The sequence below is a fragment of the Cryptomeria japonica genome, chromosome 3 (assembly GCF_030272615.1).
Source record: "Cryptomeria japonica chromosome 3, Sugi_1.0, whole genome shotgun sequence".
Lineage (NCBI taxonomy): Eukaryota > Viridiplantae > Streptophyta > Pinopsida > Cupressales > Cupressaceae > Cryptomeria > Cryptomeria japonica.
In genome coordinates, this window is record NC_081407.1 from 507,436,660 (window position 1) to 507,453,504 (window position 16,845).

The 16,845-nt window shown below is 36.2% G+C and overlaps 1 protein-coding gene across 4 annotated transcripts in view; it reads right to left on the reverse strand.

Annotated features, from left to right (window-relative positions):
- The window catches only part of LOC131044832 (protein STICHEL), a 41,907-nt gene that overhangs the window by 21,433 nt on the left and 3,629 nt on the right, over positions 1-16,845 (reverse strand). For all 4 annotated transcript variants that reach the window (XM_057978285.2, XM_059218426.1, XM_059218425.1 and 1 more), the window contains exon 2: positions 10,875-11,094. In XM_057978285.2, the coding sequence (XP_057834268.2) occupies positions 10,875-11,094 (220 nt within the window). The remainder of the gene's footprint in view (positions 1-10,874; positions 11,095-16,845) is intronic.

Below are 16,845 nucleotides of genomic sequence, written 5' to 3' on the forward strand. Positions count from 1 at the left end.
GTCCTTCATCATGACTCATTCTTGCAACACTTGTTGATCTACTCCACTCCATTCACTAGAAGAGAGCATAGAGAGACTACTCCTAGAGAAGGCAAAACCTAAAAAAAGGGGGGGTCCCCATCTTGATGGGGCGATGTGTGATGTGGTCACAACACATGGCATGTTGAATCCTACGAATAAGAAAGTTCTTCAAAGCTGTAGTGGCTTCAAATATGTTTTGTTCCTGTCAATTAAAACAAACCACATACAATAAAAATGTAAGGAAGGCCATAAAAATTTAAATAGAAGTTTGCCTTTTAACAAACTGTTGTAGCAAGAGCTCCAGTGCTGAGTGCAAGTGTCCAAACTTAATCTATTTTGAAACCAAAGTCCAAAGCTGACGGAAACAGAGATCCAAATAGAATAAGATTCTTTGCAGTCGGAAACAAATAACAAAAAATTGAAAACGCAAAAAATAAAAAATGTGGCTTGGCAGGATGGCCAATAGTTGTCAACAGGGTCACACAAAAGGAATGGCAAGAGCTGCACAAAAATATAGTAGTTTGACACCTCTTGAGTCTTGATGATGCTCTACTCTCAAAAATGGGTCATTTTTCTTTCTTCACGGCTCCCACAATGCAAAAAATAAAATATTCGGCAACAGGTACAAAACTGACTGTTTTTCCCAAACAAGGTATGTTTTGATTGCTATTGTTTCAAACTTTCAACTAACTCAGCTCCTAAACAACCTCAAATGACTCAATTCCAAATGAAGAATCTTTTACAATTGTCTTTCATAGATAGTTGCCCTCAAAAACCCTGGAAAACACTTTTCAAAAATATATTTTAATAAAAAACACACATTCGCCTTTTTCCATACAAATATCAAGAAAAAATTTAACAATTTTTAGAAATAAGTTTAATATTTACCAAAATTTGAATTTCATGTTTGAAATTCAGTGAACCCTGTGACTACTTATAATGAAAAATCTATTTCCAAAGAAACACTGGAGGATTTAAGAGGGCCCAAATAAGCTTTGTGCCAAAAGCAATGCTTACAATTTATGCTACCAGTTCTAGTATGGAAGCTGGTTTGGGTTCACGGATCCAGCAAAAGAAAGATTTGGGGCTAGTTTTGTCCACACAAAATGCATATAAAAATTGAACATGTATACATATAGACTAAAAATAGAAATTAAGTTTAGAATACGACAAAGCATAATATAATAATCAATAAAAACACCATAAACTCTAATATCATTTAAAACATAAATGATAAATATTATAAAATATTCACTGTTCAAACCTGAAGTTTAATATTACAATAATTATAGCAAGTTCAATCAATTTTCAGCATCATATGGATTTTCTAAATCATCAACACCAGCATCATCATTTGACATTAGATGTAGAAACATTTGAAGAACCACAAGCAATGCCATTGCCACTCACACTAAAAGTGTGCTACATTTTGAACTCATGTATAACATGTCGGAAAGTGAAAATATCCAAAAGTCAAGTTGACTTGGCTCCATATCCCATAACTTCATGGGGGTCTATGGGCAATGCCCATATGAAGACCTTCAAAACTACATAAACATTCATGGTGCTTACCATTTTCATAATCTTTTAAAATGCAACGCGAAAGGTGGAGAAAAAAAATTAAATAAATAAAGGCAAAAAAATGGACGGATACGCCTTAGGTTTGCCTAGGTTCCCCCAAATCCTTCCCAAGGTCATCCCAAACAACCCAACCCCACTCTCCTACATCCTGACTGTATCCACAAGTAGATCGGGCCAGATCATAAATCCAGTTCAAACCAAACCCAGATCTGGCTGGTCTATAGGTGGATGCTCTTGCCATTTAAATTTTCATTTTTTTTAATAAGAGCCTAAGGATATAAGCTGGAGGATGATAGATCATGAGTTGGTAAATACGGATGCTTGAGATAACTAATATTGCTGTTATCCACCTGCCCCCAAGATTGAGCCACTTACTGTTGAAACTTAAAATGCACTTAAAAAAGCTTAAACAACAACCAATGCTTTTTAATTTAAAGCTCATGGGTCACCCAAATATTTGAATGGATTCCCATCATCGTGAGCAACCCACGGGATCTCAAAGAAGCTTCTATTTTCAGCAGCAAAAGTGTCTATGGTGTAGAATCTGCATGTTGATACTGATAACAGCTCCAAAAGTGAGCAAGAATTTGTCAATGCAGCACTTTCATTTTCTAATATTTTGTTTGGTGGCTTCCCCAAGCAAGCAAATTGAGCATGGGTGATCTCCCTGAACCTGTTGACAAACTTAGTTCAAATGGTGGCTGATGCTCTTCTTTCAGCAGAAAGGAACCTACATAGAGCATCAACAAGAATATTGTATAGATAGGAAGATAACGGGCAGCCTTGGCAAAAACCCCTGGCCGCCTTTAAAAAACTAGAAGAGATCCATTAATAATTGAAACAATGCAAGGATCAATGATGCAGCCAAACATCCATTTCCAAAAGGATAAGGGAAGCCCAAAAGCTTCCAAAACCTGTGCTAAAAAATCTAGATTAACTCTGTCGAAAGCATTTGACATGTCAAGTTTAATGGCAATACTTTTCTTGGCTTCCTTATTGCTTGAATGTGACGCTTTATGGAGAATCACTATGTTGTCATTTGTTGAATGAAAATAGGTTTGAATCTATTTAAGGAAACAACATTCTTTTCCTTTGGCTTGAAAGGTGAAGTTTATGGCACCAATGAGCTTAACTATTTTTTGAACATATTCAAGTTTCAACAAATTTAAGTAGATCAATCATGATGAGATCAAAGAACTGATGATAGAATTAGTGAGCCCATCAAGAACAAGGGCTAATCTTTAGCTAAGCTATAAACAACCTCTTTAAGTTCCTCCATGGTGAGTACGTGACACAGTAATTTATTTAAATCCACTATAAAGATATTTAGAATATTACTAAGGACAGAGGCATAGGTGACACGATCTCCGTCCATTTTTTTGTACAGAACTTCACAGCAGTCATGAGCAGCTTTTGTACTTATCCCAAGGCCAGAGAGCACCAGAAAGCATGCAACTACTGTGAAGCTGAATTTCTCTGATCATGTTTCTTTGATACCTCTGATGGGTTTTGAGATGAAATTATCTACTGTTAACATGACCTTCACAAAGCCAAATCATGAGAGATTTGAGTCTCCATCATTGTTCTTCTTGCTTAGTTTTTTTCCTGCAGTTGTAAAAGAATAGAGTCTCTTACATTTATAAGAGCTTCCAATAGGGACTCCGTTTGCTTTAGTTCTTCAATTTCTCCAAGCCTCAGAAGAAGAATTGCTTTGAGGTCAAAAACAATGCTGTGGATAATTCTGCCATTGGTTGAAGGAAAAAGGGTGAGAATGTCTTCCTAAATTAAAAAATGATCAAGCCTTCAGAAATAAAATATTTTCAACTCTCCTATTAGCTTAAGTGTATTTACCTCAAGAGGGCTTGATACCTTCGAGACCAGCATAAGAAATGATATCTTCAACCTGCTCCTTACAGGGGCCTCTAATGTTAGAGCCCACCCTTTTTAGAAGGAAAAAGAACCACATTGAAGTCACTTGCAAGAATTGGATTACAAGGTTTGCATTCCTCAATGTAGGACAAAATAGAAAGCAAACACTGCTTTTTGTTGATAGGAGAGTTGGGAGCACAAACATTCAGATAAATGAAAATGACTCTGCCTGAACCAAACTCAAAGGTTAAATAGAGACAAAGTTTTCTTTGGTGACCATCAATCTTAGTGAGACTACTAGTATCCCAAGCTATTAGGACACCACCAGATGCTACTCTGGCACTAATTACTTCCATTTCAAATCGATTCCAAATAGACATTCAGGAATCACAGGCAACTTTTTGATGTAATTTGGTTTTTCAAACTCCTATTAGAAAAGGACTATGATCTTTGGTTTGACCCTTCAGCTAGTTTCTTCTAAGGGCACCATCGAAGCCCCGACAATTCCATGAGAGCACCATCAGATTTTAGAGGGTTCCTCACCTTTGGAGAAACCTTCCAAAGTTGCCTGGGTCTTAGCCACTATGTTGTTCCTTGTTTCTTCAAATCTAACTTCTTGATTCATTTTCCTTCTCAGTTTGGTAGATAATTTGATATGAATGTGATCAAAGCCAATTATAGGCATGTTGACTTCACCATTTTTTTTTTGCTCTACTCAATCCATTTCCCTAAGAGGTTCGAACTTTAGGTGGATCCTCAGGCAATATCCAAGTGCCTAATCCCTAAGAGATTCTTTAGGTGGATTCTCATACAATATCCAGTGCTTAATATCACTTTATGAGTTGTTTCCTGACTGATTTGTATCTAAAGTTTCTCTTCCAGCTTAAAATCAAATTACAGATCTTTTTCCTGACTAGAAACCAGAGCAGCAAATTTGTTTGAAGTCTCAGGATGAGAGTCAGCAGGCCTCGGTTTTCTACTCCTCGATCTTTTATTTTTTTTCTTGTGTTGGACTTTTTGAAATCCATCAGAATTGGGTGACTCTTTCGTAGCTTTAGCTTATTTATTGAGAGAACAGACCCTGGAGAAATGACCATATTCATGGCAAGATAGACAATTCAGAGATTCACTTTCCAAAACTTTAATGAATGTGCTTTCGTGAAGGCCTTTTTTAAGAGTTGCTTTCCAACGGATACAAGCACATGTAACGTAAAGAGATTTAGGGGTAATCAATCCCAAAGAATTCCAATTTTATTACCAATAAGCTCTCGTTAGGATTTGATCCAGAGGTGCAGAGGAAGAAAGGGAAGACATACCCAGAACAGAACTTCTTCAGGCAACCAAAAATTTAGGAACAAGGCACTAGTGCCCCTAAACAAGCGACCACCCTAAAAAATTCTATCTTGCTTCTTCGTGGACTTGAATATTAAGGAGAAGTATCTGTGGATCACATATCAGTAGCTCATAAGAATATATTTTTGAACCCAAATTGAGGTGATCCATCTTTCATGAGTGGTAGGGCTTGGCCATAATCCAATGAATTGGCCAACTAAAGCATGCTCCATTAAGGTGTCTATGGAGTGGCTGATATTTTCAACAAGAGCCTCTATCATGAGCATGCAGTCTAGTCAACAAAGGCATTTTGGGGGCAGATTTTGATCCAGATGCTTCATTGTTGATGGCTTTTGGCAGCAGTCTGAGCTATAAATCTTTAAGTTTGGCACCTTCCAAAAGCAACATTAGAGAATTAAACGTTGAAAAGGCAATGGAGCAGAGCAGGCAGCAGAAAACCTACCCGACATTGGCTATAGCACTAGAACTATCAGCAATTTGCCAAAAAGCAATCATAGACAGAGCACAAACAGCAAGAAAAAAAATCATGACTTTTTTCTCAAAGTTTAGTAATTGATGAATTTGTCCAAGAATATTTTCCTTGCCACACTCAAAGTCAAACACAAACATGAACCTTGTGAAACAGATTACAAACATCTACAATCCCATATGCATTAAAAAACCAGACTTCAAGCCATAGAGTTCTCTATGAAGAGACTGTCCATGGTTGCACCTACGCTGCTCCTGGATAATTAGCCCTCAGCTAACATACATCTCTTCTCCAAAGAGTTTCCTTTATGTTTCTTAATAATGTTCCGGAATTTCCATATTTCAACATTGAAAATTTTAAAATAAAAACAACAGAATATCATATTTCAGTTTAGGTTTTTCCTCAGTTCAGAATTTACAGCAACTAGAATGTCAGATCTTACACCAGTGTTCTTTACTCCTATATCTGATAAGACTAATACTTAGAGTAATGAACATAAACAGCAACAAATAGCAGATAGACTAAAAGAATTATATCTTTATTCAAATGAAGTTCTTTCACAGTAGTAGACCAGAGATGATCAGCCAAGGATCAGACTACTTTCCCTGCCAACAAAAAACCTATTTCAAGAATCTGATGATTGACGAGCAGAATACAACCATCAAACTATCAATGAGTGCCTCCTAACAACTACCCAAAAGCTGATAAGTAAATAATACTGTCAGATACAACCAAATTAACAAAACTTTATAAAGTAATTTTAAGCTAATTACAAATGGCAGATTTTTGTTTGATTTTAAATATAAAATCTAGCTATCTGTAGCTTTCATGGTACTTATAGCAGTTTTGCAGGTTGGAACACAGAAATTAATCTAGAGTTTTTATATCACAACAGTGGTACATGAATTACTTTCTTGGCATTGTGGAAGATGCTCTAGCAATGGCACATTTTTTTGATGAATTGAAGGATCTGTCAACTCTGATTGATCAATATCCAAGTACAATCAACTTCTTAAGCTTGAATCGCTTGCCTTATTGTCCAATGGAAACTGCTATTAACCCTTGAATCGCCCTCTACCAACGGTACATTTTGAGGCAAATTATTTCTTAGACATAGATTGCAAGTTTGGGTGTTGCCTTCCAAGCATGAAAGTAAGGGCAATTGCAGCTCCATACATATTGCAGAAATTAAAAATTACTTAAGAGTACACAATTGAAGAAGCATTAGAATCCACTATTGGAGTGGGTAATAACTCTACTTGGGAGATGAAAGCTCGATAAAATGATCTCATCTATGTGGCATTCCTATCATAACTAGTACACTATGCTTGATCATTCCGTTTCCTATTTGACCCAAGAGGTAGTGCTCACTAATAGATGAAGAAGCTCGAGAAAATGTTTAGAAGGCTTAGAAATTATTTAGCATCCAGCTCTACAAGTGTTTTGAGGAAAAATCAATTTAAACAAAGGGAATTGTTATGACCTTCATCAGTACTTAAGATGAGAAGCAAAGCTTTATATTTGTAAGGGTTAAAAGAGAATCGCTTATACTTTTCCCCTTCATTTTACGCACCTTTGTGTGTGTATCCCAAGTACATTGCCCTAGCACATGATTGTCGTCAATTTAGTGTTCCCATTGACCCGAAACAAAAATTTACATTCAAAAACAGAATCTTCTTTGCTCAGAATGTAATATCCCCAAATTTTGGTGAAGTGACTTAACTAAATTAATTGATTAAATTATCCAAAAATTAATATTATTTCAAAAGGATGACTCGTAATTGATACATTTAATTAAATATTAAAAATTAAATAGTCACTTTATTAAATAAAGTTCTCCAGCCGTGACAAATATTAAATGTGTCTAATCTTCTAGATAGTGGTTGAAGGTCTTTATAAGGAGGTTTACGGGCTGTAGTAAGGATGATTAATTGATATGATGAGTTTGTATGATGCTTTGTGATAAGCTGGATCTCTGAGGACGGAAACCTTCAGCAGATTAACAAGGTGTTGGACAAAAACCTAACTCTTTCTAAGGATGGATTTAACCAGAATTCACTTTTGGGACAAGTTGGAGACAAATTTGCAAATAAGTTTAACTGTCAGATTTATAAGTTAAAGGATGTTTGCCGATAGAAATCTTTCTGATATTAATAAGTTTCATGTAAAATTACTTTGGCATGGAGTTTGTTTATTTTGGCCGATTTCTTTAATCTTGGCATAAGGGAATAAAGCTTGGAAGTATTTTATAAATAAAGGAGATTTGATGTCGGGTTAATAATTTTCCTCAGCTATGCTACCATTGGGGAACTACAGGCAAATAAGGAGCCATTTCTGAATATTTCAATTGTGCAGTTTTTTATATTCAATATTGATATTTATCTCCATTAGTGGTATAGAATTCTTTTGAACTGGACAAATTATTATTTTGAGTAGGTACATGTTTGAAGGCAGCCTCATATTGATTTCTGGAATATTATATTTCGAAGTGAGCCTTATATTCACAGGAGCATTTCTTTGGCGATATTCCTCAAAGGCGGAAAGTTGCATTAGTAAATCGTGGGTTCTTCCCTTATTTCAGCAGCACTTAAATATTTCATGGGAGCCATATTACAGTCTTGGTCTTTCTACACAAGCGCACAGAGTCATTTATGCTGTGGAAATTATTCTCTATAGTAACCTGTGAAGATGGTCAAACCAGCGATTAGGAATAATTAATCTGCCTTTGCGTGGGAGCCTGCAAAGTCCAATCAACTCATACCTGGTGGATTCTTCCTTGGTGAGAGTGGCTGTGTCTAAGTGGAACTTTCTTTACCTTGTCCGAATTGTAGCAGGTTAGCATTCACATCATTGATATGAGCTGAGCCGTATTCTGGAGTCGGGTGCGCACAGACATCCCTTCTGTCCTGAAGCAAGCGTTTCCTGAGGTTTGGAGGGTTGATACTGTCTGTGATGCTAATTAATACTCTGTGACTTCGAATGCAGGCACTGATCGTTTTGAATCAGTCCTACCCTCAATCTGGCAATTCATAGATGTTGTGCAGAAAAAGTAAGGTGCAAGCCAATTTCTTATTTTCAGCAGTTCTCTTATAATAACCTTTGTAATCTCTGAACAATATTATGATGGAATATGATGTTATTGCAAATCTGAAACACACTCCGTAATGCTAGAATATCACTTTGTGCATTTCATTTTCCTTATATGTTGAATTTGCAATCTTGGTCAAAATAAATTACGACACTTCTACAGAATGTAAACTCTAGTGGACCTGAAAATAAACCTTAGTAAACCAATTCTAAACTGCAACACAGAGATTCCGAAGTCTGTAATTATAGAAATATAGCTTAAGGGAGGTAGGGGGGGCAGTGGTTTCGGACTGAAACTCCTGCTCTTGCCGAAGCGAGAGGGGGGACGGACAAGAGCAGCTCACCTAAGTTATGATCATAGCATGGATCAGGACCAACAAGGTCGTGGGGTTGGGATACCAGTTCGACCTGGTAATGCAGGGCCTGAGCCAGATGCTTCGGTAAACATACATAAGGGTTTAGATCTACGTAATCAGAAAGCTCAGAAACGACAGACACGACGTTTGCTGCTTCAACGGCTGCTGCAACAGCATCTGGATCAAGAACGATTGGATCAACTGCTTCATATACAACTTAATCGACTGCCCGGGGAAACTGGTGGATCAACAATATAAACAGATATTAAAGGTATACCTAACAAACTAAGATTCCCTCCCTCCCGAATTTCCATTCCTATGAACACCCGCTAAAGTTCTCCCACCCGGTTCTGCTGGGGGAGGGCCCCTACTATTCTAAGGATAGTGGTCAGTAACTCACTCTTTTGGATCTGTAGGGTATGGATCTCGATCTTGAACATCAGAATCTAACTGAAGAATATAAGCACACACATATATACATACATCTATGTATTTTAGAGACAGCAAAAAAGAGATCCCAAATTTTGGGTATAACTAAGGATGGTTGGGGAACTGCTATCAAGGTTTGTGATGTCTATATATACTCATATGTGTGTATATGTGTAGATATAGATACAAACACATAAATATATATGCATGTATGTGTATATATTATGTATATGTTTTTGTATGTCTATATATACACACATATTTGTGTGTACAACAGTACAAGTACATGCACACATGATTGTATGTGTAGATATATACAGACACATGCACATATATACATGTGTATATGTTATGTATATATGTATATACATACACATATACACATATATGCGTACATACAAATATAATAATATATACACACACATGTATGCATATACATGTATGTCTTTATATATCTATTTATTTATAGATATATGTACAAATGTGGATACATACATATGCACACATGTGTATATATGTGTAGATGTATAGTACATATATACACTGTATAATGCTTGTATGTGTATATACGTATAGATACATATAAATAGATATACACACAAATATACACAACATGTACAGACTTGTCTGGGTGATGAAAAAAGTCAACAATGTTTTCTTAAACTTAATTCTTTTTCATTTTTTTTTCCTCATTTTGTCTTCAGAATGTGCAACTGCAAACTGAGCAGTCTCAGATATTCTTATTTTGTATTGTAGACGGACATTTGTTTTGAAGACATCTGTAAAGTTAAACTATTCAGATTTCCTTGTTTTAGTGTGTGATTTTATCTTACCTAAAAACAAAATTCACTAATCCTGTAATTAGATTTCCTGGGCTTGAAAGATTTTAAAGAATTATAAGGAGCAATGGGCTTACAGCTAGGCATGGTGCAACTGCAAGGACTAACAGAATCCCTGTGGCCCATACCTGCAGTACAGTAGCTCATTTTTAGTTAGTTTTTCGAATTATGACAAATTGATAATCAAAATAGTTCTGTGTTCTCTAAATTCATTGTCTGTGTGCATGCATCATTTTTGTTCTTTTCTGTAAATATGTATTTTTTGTTTTTTGCTGAATTTTTGTCTAGTCCCGAGTTTGAGTCAAAATTTTGTTGTGCCAAGTTTGCATTTTCCAACTATGATCTCTTCAAAGAGATCCAAGCTTCTTACAGGAAGAAATCCGTACAACCCAAACAGATGGTCAATCCAAATTCTGCAATTAGATGACCAAATCCACAGGAAGAGAGATAATTTGGCTATTTTTTCTATTATATCAGAATAATAAATCAGTTGCAATTGAAATGAATCAAAATAAAAAATTATATCTTAAGAATAGTATCTTACCAAAACAAACTAATGAAGTGATTCTTCAATTAACATGAAAATATTGGCATGTTGGAGTTTTCAAGTCAAGCAACAGTTGGTAAAGTACCATCATTAAGGTGCATGCTACAAACATAATAATTCAGGAATGACTGTGCATCTTCATAAAAATTGAATATAAATGATGATAACATTGGGTTATTTCAAAGTTGAATTAATTTTCTAAACAACGTTGCATTTAAGGTACATCTAAGAGTTGCATGAGTAACACAAACTTCATTTGCAAGAAGAATAAGAGTCAAGAGGTTCCCAACCCAATCAAACATGCAAAAAATGAATGTACTTACAAGCATGCCTGTGGAAGAAGATTCCCTTGCACTTAATATCTCCAAATTTGTAGCTACCAGCAAGAATATCCATGATGAGAGTAGCTAATTGGGACATTAAAGTCATTGGTTCAATACCAGAATCAATCAACTCCCTGGTCCTTCTTACAGTTCTGGCTGTGTCAGCTGACAAGGCCAATTCTAACAAATCTAGCAATTTCTCATCTGAAACTACACCCACCTGTGGAAAAAAATCACAAGTGAATGGGAGCTTTTAATAATAAGTCAAAAAATAAATACAGGCATTCAAAGCCACTTGTAACATAGAAAGAAAGAAAATATCTCCAATTGACTAAGTAAATCACTGGGACTGTGAAGCACAACTGGCTAAGATAACACAAGGCAGCAACCATAAACAGTCTACCAAAAATAAAAAAGAATTAGAAAACATTAAAAAAAGGCAGGTTTACATCATGTCCTCGCCACTTGGGCCGATCTGATTGAAAAGAACAAGTGCAAGGCTTGATTCAAGGCTGCCAGAGCAGGCAAGCAAATTTCCGTTGTGCAGATGACTGTCCCTTCTGGACAAGGGTGAGAGCACAGATGAGGACGGCATGGCCGATGCCAGGGTTGCCAGGGGCAAGGGCGTGTGGCAGTGGTTGGTGGTGAGGTGGTTTTAATGTGGGGAGGGAAATGCCTGATGTGGCTGAGGAATTTATGTCCAGTTGTGAGCCTGCAGTGGAGATGCTGATTCTGTCCAATGCAACAGCTGCTAGGAAGGCTGATCCTCCCTCTTCTACTTACAGGAGCTAACCCCAGGTCTCAGATGTCTTTTCTGCTTTATTTTAAGATGTGGGATATACCTAAGTAGTTCATGGTAATGCAATCTATGTATTGCTATTTTCCGTATGTGCTAGCCAGCTGTAACAATGCAAAATTCATTGCTGGATTTTTCCTGGTTCATTATCTTTCAGCTCTTAAGCTGTGTGTCCAAGCTGCAGCGCATAGGGACACAATTGTGTTCTGTGAGCAAGGTACCATAGTAAAACCCTTAATCTAATAATCAAAAAATAAAATAATAAGACAATCTACTAAAAAACAAAATGCCAAAAGTCCCTGAAAATTTAAAATGTAATAAGTTATTCAACTATTTGAATAGCAACAGAGACATATTGCAATATCAAAGTCAAAGAAACCAATTTGAAATCTATATAGCCTTTACCTCTTTTCATTTGTGAATATTACATCACATGAGTGCATTACAACTCAAAGAAAGCTTGGTATATGGCACTTATTACTAATTCAGCTATCTTAATTACAGCCATCTGTTTAGTGACAAGAGTACCAACCTTGAGGTACCTATCTTAAATATTAGGTTTATGCATGACACTAAAATAAGATAGTCATCTCAAGGTTGATACCTCTTGATGATTAACAAGATAGTTGTTTTTCTGATATCTGAGCTAGTTGAGAAGACAACAAAATCAACACATTAAGATTGTTGTGATGCTCATAATATACGCCTAGGGATTTTGTTTGTTCCCACCTCACCACCTTTGAACACTGAGACTACAGCCATACCTTACTCTTATCTCATTAATGAGAGGAGGGCACTAATTTATAAACTTTTTTCCGGAAGATATGGTTTAAATATATCCTGGTGATCGTGATGGGGTTCAATGGTGATTTTTGACAGACTGACTCTGTTGAGCACAACTGTAGGAGAACCCTACATGTGGCCCGATTCAATCCACCCAACATTGAAATTCAAAAGAACAAGAGCAATGTCATCAATAAGCATGAGGCATCGTAATTGGTATGAAGACATTGTGTTTATACTTCAAATTTTAAATGTTGTAAATCTGCCTCCTATCCCACCATCCTCATGAGTTATCACATCCTTTGGGATACTAAAAATAGGGTTCGGAGACAAAAGGATGGGTTTCAGGAACCACAATTATTTTCCAGTTTTGTGTGGAGAGCATGGAGCAGCTATTAAAATAATATATAAAATTTGATATTTGATATACTACTTATAAAAAAAACAATAAAAGAAGTTGCAAATTATCATTTATGTAAACAATATGAATAAGAGAAGCTGAAATTTATATAAAGTTCAACAATTTTGACAATCATTTGATCAACTGATCAATGTCAAGCATCTATAGTCTAATATTTATATTATTCATCTGGTTCGGGATACAAAACACAAAGTAACAGTGACACAAAAAATATAATAGGTAATCTAACTCATCAGATTTAAACCTCATGGCATACTCTTAATCATTGGGACTACTAGACTCGTCTCACTCCTGCAACTAGATCCCAACCAGACCTATATGTGTAACCTAATCCTCATCAATTTACATCAGCTCCTCAAGTTATATACCCCACCATGTTGTTGGAGTCGTTGAATTCAATCGCCTATGTTCCAAGAGACACAATGGTGTACAACAACAAAATTATCTACACTCCTAGAGTTAAACCTTTTCTTCTTGGTGAGATAGATAAAATTTCATGTAGATCAAATAATCTCTGCAACAAAGGAACAACAAACCTATAATAAGAGTTCAATGCGTACCAATGATGGAAGCCTATACAAGTGTCTCGCAATTCACTAGGTGCTCCTATTCTAAATTCTCCCTATCTATTTTTGCTAGACTCATGTCACCCCTAAGTTTTGCAAATTTTCTCAACTTGTGTCAAGTCAATAGCGCTTCTTCTGCACCATGAATCTTCCTAATTGGCTTCAGAACTCTTTGCCTCCACATCATGTACAGGAAGAAGTCCAACAAGCTTCTACACATATCAATTTAGCTTCAATGCATAGATGGCCATATTTAAAGGAGTGTTGAGCTTCTCCCATCTTCATTAAATCATAAGTTACATGTGCTCATCTTCAAAACTACAAGATGAGGTCTCTATGTTGAAGTACAACAAGCCTCTACACATATCAATTTAGGTTCAATGCAGATAGCCATATTTAAAAGAGTGTTGAGCTCCTCCAATCTTCATTAAATCATAAGTTATGTGTGCTCATCTTCAAACTACAAGATGAGGTCTCTATGTTGAACAACCTTCATTTGGCCAAGTATGACAACTAGAAGTGTCAAAGTCCCCCATACCTAATAATCACGAAAATTAGGAATATTATGAAGGTCATGTACATGATTTTTGAAAAAAACGTATCACTCTTCAAAACTTTCTTCACCCTAAACTTCTATTATGTCTTTGAATCAGCCTACGAATTCCAAGGGGTCTTGCAACTAAGTCATCCTCTCCAATAGAGTGAAATAAGATGCACATTTAGTTTTGATCAGTTCAATAAATTCCTTCTTAGAGAAAGATGAAAAGAGAGCATGTGATGTGTCATAAATGTGGATAAATAAATGCACATCAAAGCATCAACTATAATCGGATCCACTCAATTAAGCCAAAGTCCTTGAGTGCATTATTCATGGCTACAGATTGAGAGGTTCACTAGATATGCTTGTAGGCACCTTCGACCAATTTCATATATATATAACCACATTGTTAGAAGCAGTCTCCTCAATGGCATCTCTAGGGATTTGAAATTGAAATTCTATATCCTTGAGGTTCCCCTAACAAATATTACCCTAAAGAAGTAAAGCCCCTCATTACATGTGACCATGATACTCATGAGTGGATTAAAAAATGATAGCAAACGTCTCCTATTTCAGAAAAGGGCCATAACAATGGAACGTCTAATTATTGTTCACCTATCCCTGATAATGTTCCACCCACATGAGGCTTGTGTAGCTTTCATTTCCACCATGCATACATTTAAATTCAAGAAAAGGGTTATCAACTCCATCTCCCTTGGTTCCACACATGAAGGCCCTACTCACACAACCTTCAACATGGCCTCCTTAAAATAATAAAGAGCAAGCAACATAAAATGGAATGCCAATTAAAAAGAAGAATTTGCCAACACTTCATTTAACTCATCTCTAGCCTATGCCTTAGACATAGCTACCACTAAATTTAGAATTGTACCCATGGCCTTACAACTCTCCCTTGGGATCTATTTGCACCTGACTGCAAAATAGGAACATGTGCATTTCAAGTACTAGAAGTTTTGGAGTAAGGTGTCCATGACATCAAGAAGTGTGGATATGACTACATTATACAATTTTATTGTTCCAATCCTCTACTCATATGAAAGCTTACCACATATCACAGCCATTTTATCAACAATGTGTAGGTGTGCATTCAATCTATGAATGCAACAAAGATGGCAATTCCATCCCCCCCTAAATTAACAATTCTGTTGGCATTCATTCTTGTTGCAAACCGCCATAAAGATATCTTCTTATTGAATGGATCCTTGGCATGCTTTGAAGACAACTTGGAAGGGCAATCAAAATTCATCACAGTCCCAACTAAACTACACCCTTGAGTGATACCTTCAACAACCCTTCCCTTCATCTACTACCACTACCAACTTTTGGAGTTCCCAACATGATAAACTTCTCGTTGTCAATTAGATTAAAGGAACTTATAGTGGCACTACAAAACAAAGTAAAACTTACTTTTTACTACATAACTAAAAAAGTAAGACAATTTCTAGTTATACACAAGGATTTTGCTTTTATTTTTCTTACTTCAAGTCACACAAGGCACAAAAGTAAAGGATATACACAAGTTGCAATCCTTCTTCAAGTTATCTAAGACTTCTAAGATAGGCAATTGCTTTTCCCAACATGTTAAACTTCTTGTTGTCATCTTAGCGAAAGGAACTCATAGTGGCACTACAAAACAAAGTAACACTTACTTTTTACTACATAAGTAGAGACATAAGACAGTTTTAACTTTTATTTTTCTTCATTCAAATCACAAAAGGAACAAATATAAAGCCTATACCATAGAAACGAAACTCAGACTCGGTGCGGACTTGGCAAGGGCGAGTTGACTCGAGACTCGAGACTCAAGACTCGACAAGTGAAAAACCCAAGAAATTTAGAGCTTTTTAAGAATTTAAAACTTGTTTCATGCACCCTTTATTAAATAAACCTTAAAGACACAATAACATCATCAAATTGAAGCTAATTTGATTACATACACAAGTATACATCAATCACATAAGTATAAATGCAAGTTGTGGTTGAAGGAAATAACACACTTAGATATATAAATATTGCCAAATGTATACAAAACTCATGGAACGTGAAATCCATGATATCAAATGTTCCAAACAAATATCAAAACAATAACTAGAATTCTATGGCTTGGAGGAGCCTACATCCCTCCTACAAAGGCATCTAAGGTAGGCCCTGAATGACGTACCAGCCTTAATATTTTTTTTAACTATGAATATGCAAAGATTTGCAACAAGTGATATGTATTATGTAGATATTTATGATCATGATTCATTACTGCCCTATTACTTGCTTAGACTTATAGTTTGATGGGGAGTTTGGAGGCAACACCAAAATGAGGTTAAGGGTAGCACCCCTCGTAGGGCTCTGAGCGTGAGAGAGAGAGAGGTAGAGAGATAGGCCTAGACCTTGGGGGAGAGAGAAGAGAGTGGGATAGAGGTAGAGAGAGGGGATAGAGGAAGAGGGATGGGGAGAGAGATAGGTCTAGAGTTCAAAGCAAATAAAGTGAGTGAGATAGAAAGAGTGAGAGAATGTTGATAGAAGCCTACTGATTACTGAAATTTGACTGTCTGAAAATTTATAAAAACTTCTAAAACCTAGAATTTGTATTATAACTCCTAGAGATTTGAAACCACTCTCAAACATCCTGCCAATCTATACATGAAATATATCTTCATGTATATATTTTGATGAAGAGGATGAGACTGACTTGAAGACAAAGATGGGGAGTTACATGTTATATTTCATGTATATTCCGGGAGCATGTCATAAACCAAAAAAGCATTTCAATTTTGGTATAAAAAAAAAATGGGTCTGGCCGAGTCTAGGAAATAGAACTCAGCAAGTTTCGCCCAAACTCAGCCGAGTCCGAG